The following is a 27,073-nucleotide window of genomic DNA, read 5'->3' on the forward strand; positions in this document are numbered from 1 at the left end:
CTGTCTTCACCTATCGCCTTGCCTGCGGTTCTGGCCTGGCCCCTAGAGAAGGCTGAAGGTAAGTGTCTGCCAGAACAAATACTGATCAGGACCTTCTAAGGATAAGAAATATAAAAGTGGAGGCTTAGCATTGGACACAGGGAATCCAGAATAAAAAGGGTTCCAACTAGTAAAGGGTCAAGTTCCAGTTTTCACTATGTGATAAGCAACTGTCCAACTAGCATACTAGAGAATTAACAAATGAAAGCTTTAAATTTAATTTTAGCTAGATAAAAATAATAATAAGTCATTTCAGTAAATTGCTCACCATATCCATCTACTTACATTAGAATATAATTAGCATATACTCCAGTAAGGATATTACAATCTTCTTAGTAAGTTTAATTATTAACAAGGTACAATCTATGTAGTTTATTCATTAGTTTAGTATTGATGTCTGCCTACATGTTTTAAACAAAAACCTAAGAATCACTGATTAGAAAACACAACTAACCAAATGGGTGAGTGCACTTACACTGAACATATACACTAAAGGACAATTAAAATTAAATCCGTATCTTGAAGAAGTTTTAAAACAAAGAGCCAGCTGGTCATTGGGGCTCAGTGGTTGAGCATCGACCTATGAACCAAAGTTCTCAGTTCAATTCCAGTCAGGGAACATTCCCGGGTTGTGGGCTCCATCCCCAGAGCGGGGTGTGCAGGAGGCAGCCAATCAGTGATTCTCTATCATCATTGACATTTCTATCTCTCCCTCTCCCTTCCTCTCTGAAATCAATTAAAAGATGTATATTTTTTAAAAACTACAAAAAACCAACTCATAATTACAGAGTAAGGTAATATCTAATATACCTTTAAGGATATATACCAATTTAAATTTACACAAATCATAACCAAAATATTTAACCACAAGGTGATAAATAATCATGAAGTATTTTTAAAATAGAACTATCTCAGTTGCCAGAAAAATACCAGAAATTTCATTGAGCAGCTAGAACAGGAAAAAACCTTATGTATGATTTTCTGAACAAGTAATTTCTAAACAAACACACACACAAACAAATATAAAACCCAACCTACAAAAAAAATTTGATGGCAAGCTGAGAGTAAGCGGAAGAGCTAGCTTTTTTCTGGACCTCGATAGCTGTACTAGGAAACAAAAGCCAGGCCTTGACCTTGGCCCTCATTTCCCACTCTCAGCCTCCCATGCAGATGTGTCCTCATAAGAAAAATATGCTGCTCAGTGAGCTAGAGTATTCTCACTATAATAAGTTAAATGTTTTGATTTCTTTATAAAGTACAGGTATCAGAAAACATGATGATGACCACAGAGTTTATGGCTGACACCAGGACACTTTGGAGAATGAAAGGGAAACTTATTAATCACTAGTGGCCCGGTGCGTGGAATTTGTGCACGGGGGTGAGGGGTTCCCTCAGCCCAGCCTGCACCCTTTCCAATTGGACATCCCTCATGCAATCTGGGACCACTGCCTCCTAACAGCTCACCTACCTGCCTGCCTGCCTGATCGCCCCTAACTGCCTCTGCCTGCCTGTCTGTCCCAAACCCCTCTGCCTGCCTGCCTGATTGTCCCTAACTGCCTCTGCCTGCCTGATAGCCCCCACTGCCCTCCCCTGCCGGCCTGATCTCGCCCCCAACAGCCCTCTCCTGCCGGCCTGATCTCACCCCCAACTGCCCTCCCCTGCCAGCCTGGTTGCCCCCAACTGCCCTCCCCTGCCAGCCTGATCTTGCCCCCAACTGCCCTCCTAACTGCCTCTGCCTGATCACACCTAACTGCCTCTGCCTCGGCCCCCACCACCATGGCTTTGTCCGGAAGGAAGTCGGATGTCCAGAACATGACCAGTCGACCTGGTCTAATTAGCATATTACTCTTTTATTAGTATAGATTATATAGGATAGGATTGCTTAAATGGGGGGGAGGGAGCCTTTTTCAGCAGGAGGAGATGTTCTTGGCAGACAAAAATACACGATCCCTATATCTGGATTGATAGCCAGCCATATGCACTATACTGCCAAACCAGTCATTAAAAAATTGAACTGCTTTCTTACACCTTACACCAAGCTGTTGTTGCTCTGAAAATCCCTCCTCAGCCCCTACCTTACGTTCTGCCTTTGCAGTTCACCCAGATTAGGTTCTGATTGGTCGGTTTCTATGCCAATCAGTATCACAGGCAGCCATTAGCTCCTTGCAGTTCACCCAGATTTGGTTCTGATTGGTCGGTTTCTATGCCAGTTGGTGCCAAAAGCTCTGCCTCCTAGGCAGTCATTGGCTCCTCACAGTTTACCCAGATTTGGTTCTGACTGGTCAGTTTCTATGCCAGTCAGCGTCTCCGGGTCTATCTCTGGGCCTGATCAGAGAAGCGAGGCTGATCAGCAGCAGCCCCAAGCTGCTGGCGAGCGGGCTGAACTGCTGATCTCTCGGAGAGAAAGAGAGGAGCAGCTGCTGGCAAGGCCCAGAGAGAAAGAGAGGCAAAGGCTGATCAGCAGCTGCCACGGAGGCTGTGAATCAGACCCTGCTTCTCTCTCCAGGCCTCGCCAGCAGCTGCGCGTGTGTCTCTCTCTCTCTCCTCTCTCCTCTCTCTCTCTCTTTCTCTCTCCAAGAGGTCAGCAGTTCAGCCCACTCGCCAGTCCCTGCCGACCCAAGTCTGGTGCATGCGCAGCCTGGCGTTCAATCGTCCCTTCAGTCATTTTGGACGTTACGGACCATGGCTCTTTATACATGTAGATTATGCAGGAGTGCCAGGCACCAACCGGGGTGCTCCAGGCAGCCAGGACACTGGATGTCCTGCTTCCGAGGCAGAATTGCATAAGTCCGTTAGGGTTACAAACCTGTTTTTGTTTGTTATAATGGTTTGGAGATATAATTTTACATATCATAAAATTTACCCTTTTATAGGGTAAAATGATTGGTTTTTAGTATATTAAGAGTTGTACAACTATCATCATAACTTAAGTTCACAAACTCCGTATCTGTTAACAGTCACTCCCAATTCTCCTTTCCCCTCAACCCCAAACACTAATTTATTTTCTGTCTCTATGGATCTATCCATTCTGAACGTTATATATACGTGGAATTATACATGTGATCTTCTGTGACTGGCTTCTTCCAATTAACACAATACTTCCAAGGTTCATCCATCCATACTGTAGCATGTGTTAGTTCTTTCCTCCTTCTTACTGGTGAATAAGTCCATTGTATGGACATAATATATTTGTTTACCTTTCAATCAGTTGATAGACTTTTGGGTTATTTCTAATTTTGGGCTAGCATAAAAAAGTCACACACAAGTTTTTGTGTGGACATGTTTTCATTTTTCAAGCATATACTTCAGAGTGAAATTAAGTCATATAGTAACTCCACTTTTAACTCTTTAACAAAGTGTTAGGATGTTTTCCAAAGTGGCTGCACATTTTACATTCCTGCCAGCAAAATGTATGAGGGTTCCAATTCTTCTACATCCTCTCCTACACTAACTGTCTATGGAAGCTTTTTCTTTTTTTAATTCTTGTTCTTTTTTGTATTGATTTCATAGAGGTAGGGAGAGGGAGAGAGAGATAGAAACATCAATAATGAGAAAGCATCACTGATTGGCTGACTCCTGCATGCCCCCTACTGGGGATAGAGCCTGCAACCCAAGCATGTGCCCTTGACCAGAATCGAACCTGGGACCCTCCAGTCTGCAGTTCCATGCTCTATTCACTGAGCCAAACCAACTAGAGCTTTAAATTATTTCTTAAGAAAAATGCCCATACACTAAATTTCAGAAGACAACTTCTGGACCAATTGGAGATGGAATGAGTCTGGAGCAGAGAAAGCATTACTGAAAGCCAGGAATTGTGTGTAGCTGCTCCAGGGCCTACAAATAAGACATGTTTCCAGGTCTCTGACTTGTGGCCCTGTGTGCAGTAGGGGCAATGGGAGGGGGTGCATGTGAAAACAGTAACTTCTATACCATGTAGAAAACGCTCAAGTGCAACAGAGGAGGAACATATATGGATAAAGTCATTTGTGCTCTAGACTCCAACCCTATTTATTTCTTCTGTCATCTGTCTGGGTTAGGGAAGATTTTTTAAAAGAGGGGGCTTAAACTCAAGTCTTTCAAGAAGCTGGCCAAAATAAGAAAGGAAGAAGGCTGGGGGGAGGGAGGGAGGGAGGGAGGGAGAGAGAGAGAGAGAGAGAGAGAGAAGGAGAGAGGGAGAGAGGGAGAGGAGAGAGAGAGAGAGAGAGAGAGAGATGAGAATGAGAATGAATAAAGGAACGAAATGTTACTTCCCCTACATCCATGACAATAAATGGTTAACAGTTAGATGCTTACAAAGCTAAGTAGTTCACGTATGATTTTATTTAATCCTCACTGATCCTATGAAAAAAGTACTATTATTATTTTTGTTTAATGATGAGGAAACTCAGGCCCAAAGAGATTAGAGCTGGGCCAGAATTTATTACCAGGTCTTGGGATTCCAGAGCCTGTATTCTTAACCAGAGTCCAAGGACACATCCAGGGGTGAGGCCATACGGGCCAAACATAGAAATGGCGACACTGAAAGGTATCACAATATTCAGAGATAGAATATAAGGTGCTTTTGGAGCCATCAAATCTAAATAGCCTCTCTCTCCTGCAAGCACGCCCATGCTCATGCCCGTGCCGGTGCCTTCCCCTTTCTCCTCCCCCAGGCACATTTCCATTAGCTTCCTCACTCCCAAGCTCCAAGGGCCCTTCCTTTACCTCCATAACTTGTTTCCTAAGCCCATTTCTTCTAGGAATTACTTCTTTTACCTCTGTGATTTACCCAATAAATGTTCTCTTACCAAAAAAAAAAAAAAATCAAAATGAAGGCTTAACCACACTAATGGGTAAGATTTACATGTCCAATCAATTGCCTCTTTATGCTACTACCATTCAGCTGAATTTCAAAGTGATCATTAAGGCTCTCAAGAGAAAAAAATATGTATTTGCAGGGGCGTTACTCTGAATACACAGCTCTTCTGGCAGCAGGCTACCCCACCAGCCACAGCCATGCTCACTCCACATCCTGCCAGTTCCAGTCCAAGTAGGAATGAATGTGAAGGACCTAGACCCGTAAGGAAAACCAGCAACTGGTGTGACTCAGCTCAGCTCTGAGAGAACCATCCATCTAATGGATGTTGTTCAATGCTGGGCCGATTCCTATCCAAAGGACAAACTTAAGTAACTTGATCAAACTGTACATTTTTTAGTGTATCCCAGAGGAAAAACAAACTGTACTTAAACCCCTAATTAACTAAGAAAAATAATATTTTAAGGTTAACAAAATGATAGGTAGAAGAAATTAAGGATCCATCAGAAAAAGAAAATTTGCAGTATTGGAGAAGAATACCTTGCAAGTGAAATGCAGAGACATCCTCATTTGTTTGACTATCCGTTAATGAATGATTAGCAGCTCACCCAGCAACTGACAGCCTACACATCAAATACCTTACTTATTACCACAGACTCGGATTAAATGACTTGGTACAATGACTCTCACCTGTCCTTAGCAATAGCAAACAGATCATCTTCGTCGTCTTCCTCAAAGAGGCTGGTCTTTTTCACCGTCTCCTGGCCCCGGCTGGGCTCGGAGTTCCTAAGTTCGCCTTTAGATCTGCCGTCAGAAGCTGAGTTGGTCTGTGAATCAGTAACATTCCACTGGTCCTAAAAATATAAAATATGTATTAAAACCCAGTGGCAATGGCGTCTAAGGAACCTAGGAAGTAAAATAAAATTTACATTCATTAGACTAAGTTGTATTTAAACCAAGTATTGCACTAAGTGTATCACACCTGAAGAAAGCTCATGTCCAAGACTTTTCCTTGAACTCCAATCTAGACAGCTGGGTTCTTTGACTTCACAGACCTGCTCATGCCCTCCTCCTCCCCTGCCTGCCACGATGCTTCTCCTCTCTAAGGTTCTGCTCTGTGTTGGGAAGGGAACTTGTCTACTTTAGAGGATCAACATTAATTAAAGAGGGGAGAAATGCTAAAAAATAAATCAAGAACTCTCAACTTTAGCCCTAGCTGGTTTTTCTAAGTGGGTAGAGCATCAGCCTGCAGACTGAGGGGACCCTGGTTCGATTCCAGTCAAGGGCACATGCCCAGGTTGTAGGCTCAATCCCACGTGCAGGAGGCAGCCAATCAATGATTCTCTCTCATCATTGATGTTTTGATTTCTCTCTCCCTTTCCCTTCCTCTCTGAAATCTATAAAAATATATTTTTAAAAAGAACTCTCAACTTTGGAGGAAAATTTGTTAAGACTCTAATAAAAAAGAAGTTAAACTTGCATAGGATGTTCTTACCATGTCTAGATTTATGTTCTTGATTAATGAAACATAGTGATTATGTAATAAGATAAAATAAGGCCCCACTCATTTGAATTAGCATACATTATTATTTGAGGGCCATACTTATACCTGGGACCCCTCAGTCCGCAGGCTGACACTCTATCCACTGAGCCAAACCGGTTATGGCAAGGGCCATACTTATTTTATTTTTAACCCTTTTTAAAAAGATGCCCTTTAGTTTAATATACTGGACTATTTTTCTTCAAGTGCTGCAAACAGTCTCTAGCGGCTGAACTTCACTAGACATAAAGCAGGTGGAGAAAGAAAATGCTCAGGACAGCCGCGACTCTTACTCCAGCAACGCCCGCTCCTGCGGGGAGACTTCCCACTCACCTCCTCGTCGCTGCTGAACAGCAAGGCAGATGCTTTCTTTTTGGGGGGCTCAGAGAGTTTTGCTTTCTCTTGGCTCAGAGTTGGTAGAGATGATGCTTGCTTCTTGGCAGCTGTAGCCCCAAAAAGATTATCCTAGAAAAACAAATGGCAGAAGAGTATGACAACTTTATACATGTAAAACAAAAAACTTATGATATTCTCATGTCAAATTGTTAGAGAATAAATCTCTAGTCAGGTACAAAATAGATATTTTGTGGGGGGGCGGGGAATCACAAAATGCTAGTAGACCCCACTTTTCTCACATATAAGCCTACAACAGTCTGTAATAGTCTCTCAGTGTACTCTCCATCCACAAAGGGAACATTCCACAGAACCCAAGGCGGACACCTGGGAGGGGGCATTAGAGGGAGTGACGTGAGGCAAGGTCACAGAAATAGGAGGACACGTGGCCGCACCCGGTAGGCAGGCTCTCTGGCTTACTAAGGAGGCCATGGCCGCACCTGCCGGAGAGCAGAGCAGCAACCTGCACAGCCAACAATCCGCACCTTCCTTTCTATGAATTACAAACTGGAGCAATGGATAAAAGCAGAGAAACACGGAGCGTTCTCCACTCCTTTACACACATCTGGGGCAGAGGGAAGGAACGACTGGGGTTTCTGGTTAATTTTAAAGAGGTATACAAACAAGAAATAGTTTACTAAATAAAATCACTGATCCACAAAGAACCGACTCTCATAGGTTCAAAGGTGTTGGTAAATTTTTGTATCGTCACACACTCCAGAGGTGCCTATTAAGGTACCTTTATTTAGATAAGAATAACAAAATCATCAGAGGGCCTGAGCCGGAGTCCGAGAGAAACAGCCTTAAGAGTATACACAGCAGGTGAACAGTCTGAAATGTAAATATCGATGAAGAGAGCCTGAAAAGAGAGTGTGGGAAGGCAGGCAAGGCATCCAGTGCGGATACACATTTAGGGCGCACTTACTGCGCCAGGCTCGGTGCCAATGGCTGCACATGAGTTGTGTCAGCTGTCACAATGACCCCACATACCACTGAGCCATGAGATTCAGAAAGGTCAAGTTACTTGACCAAGGCCCCTGACTTGCAAGTGGTGGAGCTAGGACATGAACGCAGAGGCCTGAGGTCAGGCAGAGGAGCTTAGCATCGCACAGAACTGCGTAAGGATGAAGGTTCGCTTGGTCTTCCCTCTCACTTCCCCCACTCGCTCTTATCCAGGGTGGGAAAGAAAAGCAAGGTGAGGAGGACATGGCTGCCTTCTCCTCTTGCTCCCCCTTTAACCAAGACATTCTTGTAGACCACTGGGTATAACAGGTCCATCCTCTATAAAGCATTTCCTGCCCTAGCCAGTTTGGCTCAGTGGATAGAGTGTTGGCCTGTGGGCTGAAGGGTCCTGGGTTCGATTCAGGTCAAGGGCACATGCCTGGGTTTTGGGCTCTATCCCCAGTAGGGGGCGTGAAGGAGGCAGCCAATCAATGATTCTCTCTCATCATTGATGTTTCTCTCTCTCTCCCTCCCCCTTCCTCTCTGAAATAAAAAAAAATACATATTAAAAAGCATTTCCTAAAGGTAGGCTTTTTAAGTGAACTCTACAAAGCCTTCCATACAAGCTGGATCAAGAGTCTAATGTCCTTCCCACTGTATAGCTAAGAGGACCTAAGAAAGGATGGCTGAAATAAAAACCGACAGGGTTTTGTCAGATAAGCCTGTCAGATGGCTTGAGTGCTTCCCCATCACCCTGATCTACTGACTGAACCCCTGGCCATAAAGCTACATCAGCAACAGTTTCCTAATAATAAAAAGACTTGATTATTTTGTGTTGCAATAACAATGTTTACCTCTTCTTCTTCATCATCAAAAAGCGAGACTGACGTGGGGAGTTTGCTAGGCAGGAGAGATGCATCTTTTGACTTGCTCACATTTTGAGAAGAAAACAAATCCTGTTGGATCAAGATGAAAGTTCCTGGTAAACAAGATCCATCGTTTTACAGCATCGGTTACATATGAAACACCAATGACTACGCCACCGCAGCTGCAGTGGTCCAGGTCTTTGTCAGACGGGAGCTCGCCGAGCCCGTCCGGGAGGAACACGCCCCGAGTCTGCCCTGCTGCGCGCAGCACGAACGCCTGGCTGTGAGGAGGAAGTGACCACACAACTCCAGGCGCCTCACTGGGCCCAGGGGTTTGGGTACCCGTACTTGCTTTGGCTTGGCCTCCCACAGGGACGACTTCAGGCGAGGAGGAAGTTTCCATCCATCTCCTGTCATGCTAAAAATAAGAATGACTTCCTTTTTCTGTCCAAAGAATCAGAGGGACTGAACAGATTCCATAATGGGAACAGAAGCCAGGTTCCCAAATTACTGCAACTATGACTCTTTTATTTAGTAACAAATAAGAGTATAATATTTGCTACTCTTGTAAAAGTATAGTATTATTTCTTTTAAATAAGTACATATTCAATTTTTATTTTTAAATGTTTGGTATTCTATTTGAACTATAGTAGATGTTGCAAACTATTAAAAAATCTGGTAGATTTGAAGAAAATTTCAAAACGTTAACCTGTAATGCAAAGAAAGACCTGCACGTTGAGCAGCATGAATTTAACATAAAATAGAACAACTGTTCCTTCAAGAAACTTCAATACACAAGAGGCCAGACAATTAAACAGGACAAGACCTTTTCTGAGACCTTTTCAGACAAACTTCTCATTATGGAATCAATGTGCACTCCTCAAATACAGGTCCAATAGGTTCACTAACTTAGAAGAGCGCGGCTCCGTCCAGTGGTCCTCGCCTGGGACCCACGGCGCCCTCTGCGTCTGTTTATGGACAAGAGGCCTCACAGGGCGAGTTCCGGGCCTCCTATCCTCTCCTGCATTTTACACCCTGGTAGGATGGTAGGATTCACTTAAGGAAAGGGCTCTGTTGCTTTCAAATTAAACAAGGAAATAAACCAAAACAAAGAACAAAAGCAAATTTCAACATCCTGGCTTTGGACCTTGACTAGCATCTTCCTGGAAAGAGTGCTTTTCCATGACCTCAAACATGTCCCCACAATGATCTCCAGGGGGAGCTTGAGCTCTACACTTGAGACAGAGGTAGGAGTAAAGAACCCGCCCTTCTGGGCCAAGGCCTAGCTTCTATGTTTTACTTCTCCAGGTCTCAGCACCTGGCAGTACCCAGTAAAAACAATCTATGATGCTGCACATGGAACAAAGCGTTCAGTGGTGGTTTTAAAAACCTGCCTCGCCCTGGCCGGTTTGGCTCAGTGGATAGAGCATCAGCCTGTGGACTGAAGGGTCCCGGGTTCGATTCCAGTCAAGGGCACATATGCCCAGGTTGTGAGTTCAATCCCCAGTGGGGAGGGTGCGGGGAGCAGCTAATCAATGATTCTCTCTCATCATTGATGTTTCTATCTCTCCCTCTCCCTTCTCTCTGAAATCAATAAAAATATATTTTAAAAATAATAATAACAATAAAAGCCTGTCTGGCTTTGGCTGATGGCTCAGTTGGTTGGAGTGCTGTCCCATACACCAAAAAGGCTGTGGGTTCGATTCCCAGTCAGGACACATACCTAAGTTGCAGATTCCTAGTCGGGGCACATATGGGAGGCAACTGATCGATATTTCTAACATTGATGTGTGTGTGTCTCTCTCTCTCTCTCTCTCTCTCTCTCTCTCTCTCAAAATCAATAAAATATATCCTTGAGTGAGGATTAAAAAAAACCTGTCTGAAAATTATTTTATACTCCTACCATCAAGAAGTGGAGTCTGTGTCCCTACCCTGGAACCTGGGGGGCCTTTGTGATTGCCTCAACAGAATGCAGCAGAGGTGGCAAGTACAGCCTCAGGGCAGCTCCTGGGAATCGCACTTTGAAGCTCTGGGCCACCACGTAAGAAGCCAATTTCCCAGAAGCTGCCGTGCTGGAGACGGCACAGAGGGCCGGTGCCCCCAGTGCCCCCGCTATCTGAGTCTTTCCCGCCAAGGCACCAGAACCACGGAGCTGACTCTCAGCCACCTTCACACTAGGACCCACATGTGACCCTAAATAAAAAGTGTCTAGTTGAGCCGAGTCAACTTCTAGAACCATAAGAGGTAATAAAACTTATTTTTTAAAAATATTTACATTGATTTCAGAGAGGAAGAGAGAGGGAGAGAGGGGTGGAAACATCAATGATGAGAGAGAATCACTGATTGGCTGCCTCCTGCACATCCCACACTGGAGATAGAGCCCGAAACCCAGGCATGTGCCCTTGACCAGAATCAAACCCGGAACCCTTCATCCCCAGTCTGAGCCAAACTGGCTAGGCCTTATTGATGTTTTAAGTCCCTAAGCTTTGGAGCAATTTATTTCATAGCAATAAGTAATGGAACACCTTTTAAGTCACTAAAAGTGCACACGTTTTCTTTTTTTATGTAGTTGACAACTCTTTGAGGGCTGACCAAGTGCCAATCACTAGTGTAGGTATTAGGGGTAAGGGCGGGAACAAACGTTCTATCCTCACGGAGCTTTCTAGTCGGGACAGAGACAATGCATGAGGAGACGTGAAACGTCACCTGGCAAAATAGACTGTGAAGAACGATGAGACAGAAGAGGGGCCCTGGAGTGGTGTGGTGTGTGCTGGCGGGCCTGCGATTATGCCAAGGGTCGTCGGGGGAGGCCTCACAGGGAACTGGGGAAAGTGGACGCTAGCCCTCTGAATTCTGGGAAGAACATTCCCAGAGGGGCAGGAGCCAGCGCAAAGACCTGGAAGCGGGAGCTCAGGATCAGACCAGAGTGTGAGGCCCCATCATGCTGTGCTCACGTGTCAGGATTTGGCCTAACTGGATTTTGGCTGATTCCAATCTTCTGTACATTGGACACAAGTGAAGTACAACCCCCAAAGGTGTCATTTGTATCTACGGTAACCACTCTACTCACAAAGAGCTGCATGTTCATCCTGGCCATTAGTGCAAAGTAACCACTAGAGTTTAACTCAAAGTTTACAGAATCCACACTTCAATGCAAATTTCTGCCATGTCCACATATTTTTCTGTGAAGGGGACTGATTACAGCCCATTACATTCTCATACAGGTCTCTGACCCCCTAAAAGCCTGGTCGAAAGTTCGTTCTCAAAGGACCGAGGCCTGTGGGAGTCAGAAGCAGCAGTGACGCCTCCGAGAGGTGGTGTTACTCCATTGAAAAGGGGCTCCCGGGCGCGTGCCTGGAGGACTGAGGCTGTCCGCAAACAGTGCCGGCCACAAACTGTGACCAGCCACCAGGTAAAAAGCTGTGCCAGGATGCCCATCCCTTCATCACTAAGCCCACATTTTAGTGAGAACACCAAAAAAGGAAGCAGTGTGTAGATTTCCATTCTGGTACAAGTTAAGTACCTCACTGCTTGAAGGTCAACAAATAGCCTAAAATTTGAGCATTCTGAAGACAAAGTATTTTCCTCCCAGAAGATGCGCTGGATTCAAACCCAAGAATGAAAACTATTGTACATATATTGCTTTCTAAAGACTGTATTCCCTGGCCGGGTGGCTCAGTTAGTTAGAGCATCATCCTGATACACCAAGGTTGCAGGTTTGATCCCTGGTCAGAGCATATACAAGAGGCAACCAATGAATACATAAATAAGTGGAACAACAAATCAATGTTTGTTTCTCTCTCTCAAATCAATAAATTTTTAAAAAGGGACCATGTATTCTCAAGAGATTAATGTCAAAGAAAGAACTAAACAATATAATAAAAAGTCTTGTACCTCAACTGAGAAAATCCTGATTCAAAAACAGTTTCAAATGTAATATCCACAGACTAATTCCCAGAACTAAAAAATAACTCCTTACCTCAGTGTCTTCCTCATCTGAAAATAAACCTTTTTGAGTCTTTGTTTCTGACAAGAGCTTAAGGTTTTTGTTGGAAGGCAGGGTAACCTTTGTTGGGGGAAAAAAAATTGAGTTAACGAACAAGATGCCTGGAAATGAGAGTGTATTCAATCATTCATTCAGAAAACGTACTGAGTCTCTGGTAGAATAAAGCAACTTGGGCCTATATCAAGTTCATACAAACCATGAACTCAAAATGAGAAGTGTCATGAGAAAAAATTTCCAAATTGGTTAAGTTAGGAAAGGAAAGAAACAATTCCTTGCCAAAGTAAATTTCTCAGGACAGACAAGGCCTAGACATGGGCCATGTCTACTAGTAGGTACAGCGAGGACATTCCAGGCAGAGAGTCCATGTGAGGAGACAAGAGCAAGAGAAAAGCAGCGGGCACACCTGGGAGACCAGAGAGTAGGACAGGCTGCCCACCTCATAAAGCACACAGTGGGACAGCACAGCTGGAGCCAGCACAGGAAGGGCTGCCCTAAGAGCATGCCAGGTTCTGCATGCTGGGACCTAGGTGGTCGCCAGTGGGAAGGTCAGGATTTCATAGCAAAGACATGACACAGATGTGCTTTAGAAAGGTCAAGGTGTGCAGGATAGCAAAGGGAAGGGGAAGCAGCCAGAGGAGCTTAAAGACTGAGGGGGATGCAGCCCACTGGCCAAACACAGGTCAATAATATAACCTGTGAGCATCAAAAACAGCTATGATGCTCATAGGTTATAATACATCCATGGTCCTATAGTGATACTAAAAAAGCAGGAAAGGAGGAGAAAATGCTCTTCTGTTCAGAAGAATGCCAGCTAACAAAAGTAGAAGAAATGCAAGAACTGGAAAAACATTATTTTGTACCCTTTAACACAATGACTGGTTCAGGTAAAAGATCATCAATGGATGTCAAAACAACGGGTAAGGCAAAATCCTACCAACTGCTGCATCTTGGTGGCAGTTCTTTGGGTGTTCATTGTACTCTTCCAACTTTCTGCAGTTCTTCACTATAAACGTGAAAGAAACAGTACTTCCCCTCTGGGCTCCATATGAATGAACAAGATGTCCCAAATCAACACTGCCATGTGCAGTCTTTCCTCTCGCTCACCTTTCCTTCCCCTCCTGCTTTATTTTCATCTGTCTGCTTCACAGCAGCTTCTGGCAAAGTCACTGCTTGCTCCTTGAACAAATCTCCTTCCTCCTCATCAAAGATGTTGGCAGTGGATTTGATTTTGTCTTTAAAATATATCACAGCACAAAATTACAGTAAGGCAAAATATCCCACCATAAAATTCACACATTAAAAATTCTTCCCTCACAAAGAATACATTTAGAAAGTATGTTATTTCTTAGTTATGAGGAAATATGAAGAGGACTAGATTGGAATTTTTCAAAAAACATAACAGCAGCTCAAATGAAACAGGATAGACAGTTTAACCATGTGGTTTAGACACTGATCCAAGCAACAGTGGCCGATGCTTACAGTAGCTTGGCTGACATAAAAGTAAAGAGAGACCTACAGAAAGATCATTTAAAAGTCAATCACTCTAGTCCTGGCCGGTGTGGCTCAGCTGGTTGAGTGTCATCCCATGCACCAAAAGTTTGCTTGTTCAAATTCCAGTCAGGACACATGCCTGGATGGCGGGCTTGATCCCCAGTAGGGTGTGTGCAGGAGGCAGCCAACACGTTTTTCTCTCCCTCTCCCTTTTTCTCTAAAATCAATAAAAACATTTTTTAAAATTCCCCTATTTAAAAAAAAAAAAGTCAATTACTCTAGGAAGCTGAGAAATGAAGGTCAGCTCTTGCTTTTAAAAAATCAAATTATATAAAAGCAAATACTGAAATCTTCCCCACAACTCCACTTTCCCACCCAAACACAACAGCCGTTGGAAGTAGGGTATATATGCTTCTAATTCTCCCAAAGGATATACTAATGTATTAACTCTAGACATTCACAAATAAGGCTAAAAATGATAGCATAATTTGAACAACACATCTTACAATTTGCATTTTTCAATTAATGTACCTTGGGTATCTTGCCATGTCAACATACATAGACCTCATTCTTTTTAGCAGGTTCACGAAACTCCACTGAATGGAAGGACCATAATTCACCCTACTGATGAGTATTTGGGTGGTTTCCAGCCTTGCACTCCCACAGGCACTGCTGCACTGAATGAGCTGTGTGTTACTGAAATGAGGGCACTGATTCATCAGCTGACCAAGAAAGGGGCATCAACTCATTTGTGATTCCACACCAGTTCTCAATGACATCCATCCACTACAGCAAGCGTGTCAAACTCGCAGCTCACAACGAATATTTTTGCGGCCCAGCCAATATAACGGTATGTAAGAAACGTTGTGATAAAAATTTCCTAACTTAATTTTTACAATATCCTGTTATACATTTCATATATATATATATATATATATATATATATATATATGCCTAATATACAAAGTGTCCCCTCAGAAGTTCGATTGCTCACTATGATGTGCACTGACTACCAGGGGCCGGCGTAGAACGAAGGAAGGCCCCAGCTGGCAGCCTGGGAAGGGAGGCCCCGGCCCATAGCCAACAGCCGCTAGGGACGCTACCCATGCACGAATTTTGTGCACTAGGCCTCTAGTTATTAATAACAAACTACAATGTTTGCTAATAGCTTGATTACTATAATTGTGTTGCATTCATTTCCCTTAGGTGCCTTACGCACAGGCACACCATTTCTCTCCACTAATACTAGCAGCGAATATTGCAGCAGCTGATTGCCATGTCATTAGTCTTGTACTGACTTGTTTGGTGTGCTCAACAGGAAGTAATTCGCTTTCGGAGAACAAGAAAAATAGGTTTATTTGCATTTACGCTTATTAATTTATGCAGTTATTCAGTGTCTGCTAAGTTAATGTTCAAGAAAAAATATTAACTTTTATTAAAATGTTCTATTATTTTATGTTAGCGATTATTCATTTATTTCAGCCCTTTGTCTTCAGCATGTCTCTATCGAAATAAACCTATGTTTCTATGAAAATTGAAGCTTTTGTTTTCTTGCAGCCCACATAAACTTAAACCTTGTTTATTTGGCCTGAGTTAGCCTTGAGTTTGACATGCTTGCACTACAGTGAGAGATCGCCCATGTTATGAGGAACTACTGCCTGCATTCACTGCCATTTCAGGTGGCCTAGATCTGAGTGGATTATGCATCCGTTTGCACTCTTTCTACAATAAAAAGGAATTATTTCTCTCACTTTCTGCTTCTACCCTTACCTTCCACACCTCCCACTGAAAAGGGAGCTAGTGCAACCCACAGACCAACAATCTCTGTGCACCAGGGAGCTGGTTAGAAATGCAGAATCGAAGACCGCATCCTACCACCCTGAATCAGAACCTGCACGATGACGACGAACTCAGGAGATCATCTGCACGTTAAAGACCTGGTTTAGAGGAGTGATTTCATGAACATGTGGCTTAAATTTGAGGGGAGAAGACAGAAAGAGAGCTGAAGTGGCTACGGGGCTGGAAACCCTGTCGTACAAGGAAAAGTTAAGGTTACCTGGGCTTTTGGGAGCAAAAGAGAAGCTGGGAAATAAACAGCTAGCCTGGCATTCTGTTCGGAGTTTACTAAGGACTGCTGGAGAAAGTGTGATTCCGAAGGTGAGAACTAGAACTCTAAGGAAGAATTCCTAGCTATTAGTTTTCAAAGCAGAAAAGATTGGTTCATAAAACAGAGACTTCCAAGGTACTGTAACCACAAAAGCAGAGATGAAACAACTCTATGAGAGGAATATTGGGGACGGGTTCTGATCCTATAAGAGTTATGAACTAGAGGAGCTTCATGCCTTTTTAGGTCAATATTATTTTCCTGGCAAAATCCAAAACCAGCCTGGAACAAGCACCTGTCTTGGAGGGTTTGCTACAGGACGCTGCAAAAAAGTCATCGTCGTCGTCCTCATCAAAGAGGCCCGTGGATGGGAGGTACAAGTGCTTCCCTGGAGCGGGCTGCTGGGGCTGCTGGGGCTTCTGGGGCTCCTTCAGTGACGGAGCAGACGCTGCACCCAACACATCAGTGTCCCCTGTGGGTAGAGAAACACGAAAGCCGGCTGTGAGCCAGTGTGGGTGAGCCTTCTGACTTTATAGAAAAAACCACCACTACTACCACCAAGACCTTTTCATTTCAGTGCACCCACTAAATACAGGAACAGGACCCAATAACTTCGATCCTTTTCTGCAACAGATGTCCCATGAGGCAGAACCTGGTCACTCAAACATGAAAAGATCCAAGGTCATTGACTTCTAAGAGGATCGGAGCTAACCCAGTGACTGAGCTCTTTCTGTAAGCCGCTCCATGCCTTCCGAAGCTCCTCCTACTCCCCAGCCTGCCCTCAGAAAACGGCAATTTTAAAAATGACAAAATAATTCTTATATAGTTTCTAAAAAACAAACCCTACAATGATACCTAAAAATACAGAAACTGCTCCAGCTGGAATCTTCTTTCCGGGTTTGGAGGATGAAGACACTAAAATGAGGAAGAATGAGATAACCATTTCAACAAAGAAAGTAACTTTTCTTGTTAAATGCACCTTCCTAAAATATATGCAACACGATAAATAGCTAATAAAAGGCCCATTAGAGCTAACTTTTCCCAAAAGAGGCATTTTAAAATTCCTCTCTACTGACGACTACTTTCTTGTACTAATGCATTCTCAGTGGTGACTGCCATGGAAAATCACTGTGACTGGGCAGACGGGGTTGGCTGGAGAGGCCAAGGAAATGCAGAGCAGTGGGGGCAGGGGCAAAGCAAGCGGGGCTCCTCCACAGTGCCCCTCTACCCATTCCTGTTTGTGAGAATGAACAAGGAAAAAAAGCAAAAAGTGAAAACATCTGTGAAAAAAATGAAGACAATACCAGGAACAAAGGAAAGAGGCAAGTCACCAACCGATGCCAAAAAGTGGAGAGCAGGAACGACGACAATCAAGGCAGCATCGTAGCAAGCCCCAAATCCAACAACTTGTGGCCTGAGGAGACCAAGTTGCTTAAAATAACTAATTCCCAACCCCCAAGAACTACCACAGATCTAAAGGAATACCATTTGTAAGATTTTAAATTTTTTTGTGTGCTTTTTAAAAAGTCCAGATTATAATCACACTCAGCTGGGGAATTACTGATCTCAATTTCCATGCAGAATTTTAGGAATGTTTCTTTAAATTAAGTTGATTAAATTAAAATATCCTCAATACTGATAGACATTCATAAAATCAAACAGGAAAATACTCTAAGAGGTAAACTTGTGGTGTGGGTTTACAGTTGGTACTCTTTGTTTTTTCTCAGGCAAGAATTAGTGCAAATAAACTACTTTCAACTAGACCAAGGCAAACACAAGTTTCTTCCCTAACAAAACAGCAGGTTTGGGAACAACCTCAGGGATCCCGCCTCCTAATGGGAAGTGAGCCGTTTTGGAATCTGTACAAAGAAGCACAGGAACCTCCGTCCAAGCTCACCTTCGTTAGCAGCGGCTCCAGCTCCTTGGCTTCGAGGGGCTCCCACGAAGAGGTCACTCTGGTTGTGATATGGATACAACAGAATTCAAAAAGCAGAGGCAAAGGTAGCTGCATTTGAGGCTTTCTAAAGAAAACTACCTTGTAAAGTTTAAAGATACATATATACTGTTTTGCCAGAAAATCAGTTCCAAAGTGAAGACTATGGCAAAATCAGACCCTTAAATAAGTTAGGTCTGTCCAGGAATTAATTACAAATGTGGAAGAAGAATAGAGAGATAAGCCCTAGCCAGTTTAGCTTAGTGGATAGAGCATCGGCCCATGGACTAAAGGGTCCTGGGTTCCATTCTGGTCAAGGGCACATGCCAAGGCTGCGGGCTCGATCTCCAGTAGGGGGCGTGCAGGAGGCAGCCAATCAATGATTCTCTCTCATCATTGATGTTTCTATCCCTCCCTCTCCCTTCCTCTCTGAAGTCAATAAAAATATTAATAAATAAAATAAAATATTTAAGTAAAATATTTTAAAAGAACAGAGTAAGAAACAACTGCCAATCAAGTAAATTGTTCACTATTAATACTCTCCCATCCTCTCCCCACCTAACAAAGGGCACCAGGATATTACAACCTCTCTCTTGTGGTTCTTAGTCCAAAATCTCCCCAAATATAAAAGCAGAAGCAACTTCCAACTAAGAAGCCATCTTTTCCCCCTCAAGGAACCAAGTGTATTTCTTCCACAACACAGCTATGGAGGGCTTCAGGTTAGCAATGACTCACCTCCTCATCCTCATCATCAAAAAGCCCCTTCCCTCCACTGAACAGACCACCTCTGGAGCCAAATGGCGAGAAGTCCTCATCGGTCAGCTTGGGGGGTGTGAACAAGTTATCTTCTTCATCTAGCAAACAGAAAGAAGGTTTTGCAGGGAGAGTTTAAGCTGGGGTTGGAACTCAAATTCCAGAGGTCAGCCTTTACAACTTCTCTGAAAGTGGCATGAAGTTTACCTAACCATATGTAACAAGGGTTATTTGAATGTCAGCAGTCTGAGAAATTTCAAACAAAAACTCATTAAACAGTCCACTAAATCTCTTACAAGGCTCTCTCGGTTCCCACCTCAAGTCTGTAAACCTCTGGAGCAGGTAAGTTCTGTACTTGATCCCCTTCATCTACATTTACTTCTTTTGAAGCAAGTGTATCATTCCATTGCCATTCAAGACCCATCCTACTAAGAATTTGAGGGAAGGGGCAGACTAAACACCAACACATTACTATTTAATATGAAAGAGCCTCATATATTGTTTAAAAAATGCTAGAGTTCCCTAGTTTTTATACTTCTAGAGAATTCCAGAAAGACAGCTACAAATTCTAGTAAAATAAGTAAATCAAATCTTCACAGCATTTTTCCTCCCCATCTATCTCTCCTGCAAAAGCATGCTTTTAAATGCTCTAAAAAAACAAATGGACAGACCACATTTGTTAAGCACTTAAAGTGCACTTCATGAATTATGTGACATTCCTGAGTTAAGAGACACCTAAAAAAACAGAATTGGGTGATGCTAGAAAAATGGCAGCATGAGAGGTCTCCTTAATCTCTTCCCTTAAAGTTTCAACAACTTGACAAGCCATAATTCAACAAAGGATTCTTTGTTCAACGCACAAATACATCTGAGAGATCATGCATTAAAACTTCTAAAGGTGGGCAAATGGGAGCAAATCAAGAAGGTGGGAAAAGAGAAGAGCTAAGATGATGCCAAAGACACAACCCAGAGCTCGCAGCCCTGAGGTCTCTGCAGGACTCAGCCCAAAAAGAGGAAAAGAATCAGGTTGCCATTGGCACTCCCTTCAGCCAGGAGCGGAGAGATAGTGAGCATTCCTGCAGGAGTCGTCTGGAGGAGCTGCAGCTGAACACAGTGGCCTGGCAGGAATGAAGCACAGAGGTGCAGTCATGGTTGTCTGGCAATCGGCATTTAAGACAGAGAAACCAAGCCATGGAGCCTGGCTGCCTCCCCTTTTCCTCCGGGAGCTGGCAGAAGGCCCCAGAAGAAGCTATAGAAGTGAGTGTCTGGTTGCAGAGCACACTGTCTGCAAACCAGAGAACTTGGTACTACAGAAATATGTTTCCCCTTAGCAACAGGTGCACTCTGCACTCACCCCAGTGTCAGGTGCAGATACACAGAGAGGCTGCTGAGGTCTGCCAGTCACCATTACAGGACAGCAAAGCAACAAAGGCAGCAGCCAGCTTCCCCAGCTCACCCTAACCCCACCCATCACAGCTGCATTACTGGCAGCATCTGGGGACAGGGAATAGCACTGGGATTTGGAACCCCACCACCCACCACATTCCTTCATGGGATTGGTCCCTGAGACTCAGGGGACCTGAACACAGATGACACCCACCTCCCCAGGAAACACAGGATATTTTCCGCCACTCCACAGAGATCTGAAAAGCAAGAGTAGTGCAAGAGAACTAAATAACTTGTGCTTCAAGGTCACCTACTAGAGAACAGGAAGGCTTCTTATCAGTGTACTGGAGAAGTGCCACCCATACATCAACGCCCAGGCAGCAAAGAAATCCATCAAATACCATGAGTAACCAAGGTCATGAGGCAGCTCAGAAAGAAAATGAAAAAATCCCCAGAAAATAAGCTTAAAGACATGGAGATATGTGATTCAAATGACAGAGAGTTCAAGATTGCAGTTGTAAAATAATTAAGCGAGTTACAGGAAAACACAGACAGGCAGTTTAACCAACTCAGAAATGGGATCAATAAACAAAACAAGTACTTTGCAAAAGAGACCGCAACTTTCAAAAAGAACCAAATACAAATTCTGGAGGTGATGAACTCAATAAGAGAGATAAAGAATGAACTAGTGAGCTTAGGAAAATAGAGCTGACCAGATGAAGGAAAGAATTAGTGATATCAAAGATAGAAATCTAGAAATGACACAGAGAGAAGAAGAGAGACTTGAGCATAAAAAAAAAAGAGAGAGAGAACTCTCCAAGAACTCTCTGACTCCATCAGAAAAAGCAATACCGGAATAACAGGCATACCAGAAAAAGAAAAAAAGAGAACAGAGAGCCTATTCAAACAAATAGTTGATGAGAACTTCCCAAACCTATGAAAAGAACCAGATCCACGAATCCAAGAAGCAATGAGAAAACCTAATTACTTCAATCCAAAAAGGCCTTCTCCAAGACACACTGTATTACAACTGTCAAAATTAATAGCAAAGAAAGAATTCTCAAGGCAGCCACAAAAAAGAAGACAGTAACCTATAAAGAAAATCCCATTACATTATTATCAGATTTTCAGCGGAAACCCTACAAGTTAGGACAGAGTAGAATCAAATAGTCAAACTACTGAGAGAAACAGCCAACAATAATATATCCAGCAAAGTTAGCCTTTAGATATGAAGGAGAAATAAAGGCTTTTCCAGACATATAGGAGCTGAGGAAATTTACCGCCAGAAGACCTCCATTACAGGAAATACTCAAGGAGTTATTTTCCCTGAAACACAGAACAAAAGGTCACAAAACTCGAGTAAGATCACCAACAGGCAAACAGAAGCAGGATGTTACAATGCTTTTTTAGAAGAGGTACTATAGTCCTGCCTGGTGTGGCTCAGTTGGATGGAGCGTCACCCCATGCACCAGAAGGTCTCAGGTTTGATTTCCGGTCAGGGCACATACCCAGGTTGTGGGTTCAATCCCTGGTCAGGGCACATATAGGAGGCAACAGATGCATGATTTTTCTCTCTCACATCAATGTTTCTCTCTGTATATCTCCTACCCCCTTCCTCTCTCTCTAGAATCAATGAAAAATATAGGGTGGCCCCAAAAATAAACATACACACTTGAATAATTATTTCATTTTCAAAATTGAGGTATCAGCTGCTAAAGTATGTATAGACATTTTGGAGATACCCTGTATATCCTCAGGTGAGGATTAAAAAATATATATCCACTACTTTCCTATATAATAACAATGAAACTTCATTAAAAAAAATGGGAAAAAATTCCTTTTGCAACTGCAACAAAAAGAACACCTAGGAATAAACTTAATGAAGGATGTGAAGAACCTATATATTGAAACTATAAAGCATTACTAAAAGAGACTGACACAATAATTGAAATGGAAAGATATTCCATGTTTATGGATTAGAAGAATCAACAGTTAATATGGCCATATTACCCAAAGCAATACACAGATTTAATGCAACCGCCACCAAAATCCCAATGTGGTCCAGCCAGTGTGGCTCAGTTGGTTGAGCATTGCCCCATGCACCAGGAGATGGAAGCTCAATTCCCAGTCAGATTACATACTCGGGTTGCAGGCTCAATCCCCAGTAAGGGGTGTGCAGGAGGCAACAGATAGATGTTTCTCTCTCATTGATATTTCTCTCTCTCTGAAATCAACAAAACCATTTTTTTTAAAAAAATCCCAATATGATTTTATAAAGAAATAGAACAAAAGAGAATCATCAGATTTGTATAGAACCACAAAAGATCCCGAATGGCCAAAGCAATCCTGAGAAAAATAAACAAAGAGGGAAGTATCACACTACCTGACTTCAAATTATACTACAGAGCTACAATAATCCAAACAGCATGGTACTGGCAGAAAAAGAGATACAGTGACCAATGGAACACAACTGAGAGTCCATAAATAAAACCATATGTATATGGACAAATAATTTTCATCAAAGGAGCCAAAAACATGAAATGAAAAAAAGACTTGCCCGGCCCATGTGGCTCAGTGGTTGAGCGTCGACCTACAAACCAGGAGGTCAAGGTTTTATTTCCGGACAGGGCACATGCCCTGGGTTGCAGCTCCATCCCCAATAGGGGGTGTGCAGAAACCAGCCAATCAATGATTCTCTCTGATCATTGCTGTTTCTATCTCTTTCTCCCTCTCCCTTCCTCTCTGAATAAAAAAAAAAAAAAAAAAAGACCCTTCAATAAATGGTTCTGGGAAAACTGCAAAGCCACATACAAAAAAATAACACTATACTACTATTTATCACCATACACAAGAATTAACTCAAAATAGATCAAAGACCTATATAGAAGACCTGAAATAACCCTACATAATAAAAGCCTAATACAAGGTTCAACTGAGAGTTCGATCACTTGCTATGACATGTGCTGACCACCAGAGGGCAGTGCAGAACACATGGCAGGCTTAGGTGATGCGGCGCTGGCAGCGGGGTGGCAATGGAGGCACTGCGGCCCTGATGGGAACAGGACCGCAGCAGGATGGTGGGAGCAGGTGAGCGGGCAGGACAGGTCAAGGCGGTGCGAGCAGGGGGCCCTATCACTCTGCTGATCACCCCGCAGACTGCAACCAGCAGCAGTGATGGGGAGTGGGGCCTGCCGCCTGGTCCCAGGCACTGAGGAGCCGGGCGGGAGGCCCAGCCCTGATCGATCGCCCGCAGATGGGATGCTGGGGCAGTGAGGGGCAGCACCAGGCAAAGGCAGCGTGCCAGGCGGGGCTGCGGGGCTGCGGGGCTGCAAGGCTGGGGGCGCGAGGTGGGACCCAATCTCCACAAGCCACCCCGAGGGACTCCACCCATGCACGAATTCGTGCACCAGGCCTCTAGTAAATTATATAAAAGAAAACATAGGTACTAAACTTATGTTCCTTGGTCATAGAGAAGATTTTATAAATTTGACCCCAAAGGCAATGGAAATAAAGGCAAAAAGCTTCTATACAGCAAAGGAAATTGTTAACAAAACAAAAAGACAACCAAATGGGAGAAGTTATTTGCAACCAACAGCTCTGACAAGAAGTCAATATCCAAAATACAGGCATAGGCAAAATTAGGTTTACAGTTGTGAGTATGCAATTTATTCTTGTATCATTTATTAATTACTGTATTATATTCTATACGAACAGCTACAAAACTACTTTTTCCCATCCCCGTATATAAAGAACTCATAAAATTCAACACCAAACAGACAAGCCAATTAAAAAATAGGCAGAGGATAGCCAACAGATTAATGAAAAAATGTTCAACCTCTTTAGCTATTAGGGAAATGCATATCAAAATTACAAAAGCCCTGGCTAGTTTTGCTCAGTGGTTAGAGTGTTGGCCTGCAGACCAAAGGGTCTCAGGTTCAAATCACAGTCAACGGCATGTACCTTGGTTGCAGGTTCAATACCCAGTCCTGGTTGGGGCACGTGCGGGAGACAACCAGTCAATGTCTCTCTCACATCACTGTCTCTCTCTCTTTCTCTCTCTCTCTTTCTTTCCTCTACCTCCCTCCCTTTCACTCTCTCAAAAAAATCAATGAAAAAAAAATATCCTCAGGTGAGGATTTAAAAAAACACTATAATGAGATACTATTTCACACCTGGTAAAATGGCTATTATCAACAAGACAAGTAACAGCAAGTATTGGAGAGGTTGTGGAGAAAAAGGAACACTCGTTCAGTGCTGATGGGAATGCAAAGTGCCACAGCCACTCTGAAAAACAATGTGGAAGCTCCTCAAAAAATTAAGAATAGTGTTACCACATGACCCAGCAACCCCTCTTCTGGCTATCTACCAGAAATACTCGAAAACATCCTACCCTATATAATAAAAAGCTAATATGCAAATTGTCCCTTCGACTGGGAGTTCAACCAGGGGGCAGGGCCGGCCTGCTAATTGCCTGTGGCCCCACCCTCCTGCCAGCCGGACCCCATGAGCGCACAAATTCGTGCACCGAGCCTCTAGTTTATTGATAAAGATACATGCACCCCTATGTCCATTGCAGCATTATTCATGGTGGCCAAGACATGGAAACAACTGAAGTGTTCTTCAACAGATGACTGGATGTGTTACATATATACCACTCAGCCATAAGAAAAGATGAAATATTGCCATTTGCAACAACATGGATGGATCTTGAGAATATCATGCTAAGCAAAGTAAGTCACAGAAAAGTTAAGAACCATATGATTTCACTCATATGTAGGATATAAAACTAAAAGCAACAAATAAACAAACAAAAAAACAACAAAAACTCATAGATAGACAACAGTATGGTGGCTACCACAGGGAAGGGGTTGGGGATAGGGAAGGTAAAGGGGATCAAAAATATGGTGACGGAGATGTGACTTTGGGTGGTAAACATACAACGCAATATACAGATGATGCATCCTAAGATTGTACACTTGAGGCCTGTATAATCTTATTAACCAATTTCACCACAATAAATTTAATTCAAAAAAATAAAATAAAGAGGACCCTGGAGGCACTTTGTTAAAAGAAATGAATTGAGAGAAAGGCCTACCATCTGAGGGAGTTCTTCTTTCCTTCTTCTCTTTCAGTGTCTTCTGAGGTTTCGCTTCTGTAGATAAGGCTTGAAGAATATGTCACAGTTTTAACCATACTCTGTCTATGCTTAGTACCTATCTATTGATTTTGTACACATGTATCTGCCATCCTCATGACTCCTAAGCTCAGAGCAAGCCATTCAACTTTAAACTTCAGCTCCACCTGACCACTTCGGGCAGTGCCTGAAAAAGGTGCCTCTTTTTAAGCAAAAAGCCTCAACTTACATATTAGGGTCACATGCATAACTGGTCTGCACCTGCTGAAAGAACTGTCCTGACATATTCCCACCCTGTTAAATCATTAGAATACACTGTACAGTGCAGTTTCATTTGGTCAAGATAGTGGAGTAAATATTGAGCCAGGGATTCTTAATCTGGGGCCCATGCTTCTCTGAGGTATCCATTGATCCCCTGAAATTGCATATACAATGTTATATAAATACATATTGTGCACTTGGGGTGGGGGCCCACTGTGTTTAGTTATCAAAGAGTATAACCAAAAACAGAATAAGAAGTACAATGTAAGTCTCTTGTGCTTTAGTAAACCTAAACAGAAAACTCTGCCCTCAGAGAAGTTTCTGTTCTTCCCACCACCACCGTGTTAACTCATCTCAAGGTGGGAAGGAGGAGTACCTCTTTGTTCCTCTTCCATCTGGCTGGTGGCACCCACTTTGATCCGAGCAGCAAGCTCATCAGCAAAGGACGTGGGTCTTTTCTACAGGCAGAAGAGACCGAAAGAATCACTTTTTGTAACATACAAAGTAGTACAGTTTACTTTTGAATATTTAACCAAATTTTCTAAATAATGGCAAAGAAATTGAAATGATGAGAAAACAACGTTTAACTAATTGAATTTAAACAGATGTACTCTAGGTGATGAACACACAATACAGTGCACAGATAGTATGTTGTGGAATTGTGCACCTGAAAGCTGAGTAATTTTGTTAACCAAGGTCACCCCAATAAATTCAATATAAAGGGGGAAAAAAAGAAAAATGATAAGGTGGTGAAGGCCTAGGGCGGGGGGCAGCAACGGGCTGGAGGGGGTCAATGAGGGGAAGAGGGAGACATATGTAATACTTTCAACAATAAAGATTAAACAATAATAATAATAAAATAAAGAAAAATAAACATATGCACCCTATACAGATCACCTGAGATGGGTGTTCCTTCGAAGAGAAGTGCTCCATATTTCTTTATTTTTTTATACTTCAAAGAGCTAGGTATAAGAAAACTATCATGAAGTCTTTGGGGTGGGGGGGGGAGAGGAAGTATTAGGGTCTTAAAACTCTGGAAATGAATATATTTTAAATGATCTGACTTGTAAAACTGTAACATTTGAAACAGAAAGTGATACTGGCTAGGTAACCTGAGATGTTCAACCATTATTTTTAAAAGTGTAATTGAAAATACAAATATGATGTAAAATAAGATGGTTACAAATATAAACACAATACAAGGAATGAGGCTATTTTCTTACAGGTCTAGGATTCTCTTCAATGTCCTCAATATCTTCCTCCTCCTTCTCAGAGTCAGCGAAGATGTCACAGCCATCATCATCCTCTTCTTCATCACTCATTTGTGCAGTGTGCTAAGAGTATAAACCACCAGATTAGAATTGTTAGATAAGGTCACCGAGCTGAAAAAGAGATACTGCTACTTAGCTTTTTGGCAAAAGTGTAAGTTC

At 42.9% G+C, this 27,073-nt stretch overlaps 1 protein-coding gene across 4 annotated transcripts in view; it reads right to left on the reverse strand.

Moving 5' to 3' along the window:
* The window catches only part of WASHC2C (WASH complex subunit 2C), a 67,554-nt gene that overhangs the window by 17,622 nt on the left and 22,859 nt on the right, over positions 1-27,073 (reverse strand). For 2 of the 4 annotated variants that reach the window (XM_023761293.1, XM_023761292.1), the window contains exons 8-19: positions 26,867-26,977; positions 26,020-26,101; positions 25,344-25,412; positions 18,845-18,963; positions 18,074-18,131; positions 17,032-17,091; positions 16,472-16,648; positions 13,686-13,813; positions 12,555-12,641; positions 8,564-8,665; positions 6,708-6,839; positions 5,525-5,688 (exon numbers count right to left, since the gene is read on the reverse strand). In XM_023761293.1, coding sequence (XP_023617061.1) covers positions 5,525-5,688; positions 6,708-6,839; positions 8,564-8,665; positions 12,555-12,641; positions 13,686-13,813; positions 16,472-16,648; positions 17,032-17,091; positions 18,074-18,131; positions 18,845-18,963; positions 25,344-25,412; positions 26,020-26,101; positions 26,867-26,977 — 1,289 coding nt within the window. Of the gene's footprint in view, positions 1-5,524; positions 5,689-6,707; positions 6,840-8,563; positions 8,666-12,554; positions 12,642-13,685; positions 13,814-16,471; positions 16,649-17,031; positions 17,092-18,073; positions 18,132-18,844; positions 18,964-25,343; positions 25,413-26,019; positions 26,102-26,540; positions 26,606-26,866; positions 26,978-27,073 lie in introns of those variants that run through there. The other 2 variants (XM_023761295.1, XM_023761294.1) reach the window with 2 other exon arrangements.

This window comes from Myotis lucifugus, unplaced genomic scaffold, assembly GCF_000147115.1.
Source record: "Myotis lucifugus unplaced genomic scaffold, Myoluc2.0 scaffold_206, whole genome shotgun sequence".
Classification (NCBI taxonomy): Eukaryota; Metazoa; Chordata; class Mammalia; order Chiroptera; family Vespertilionidae; genus Myotis; species Myotis lucifugus.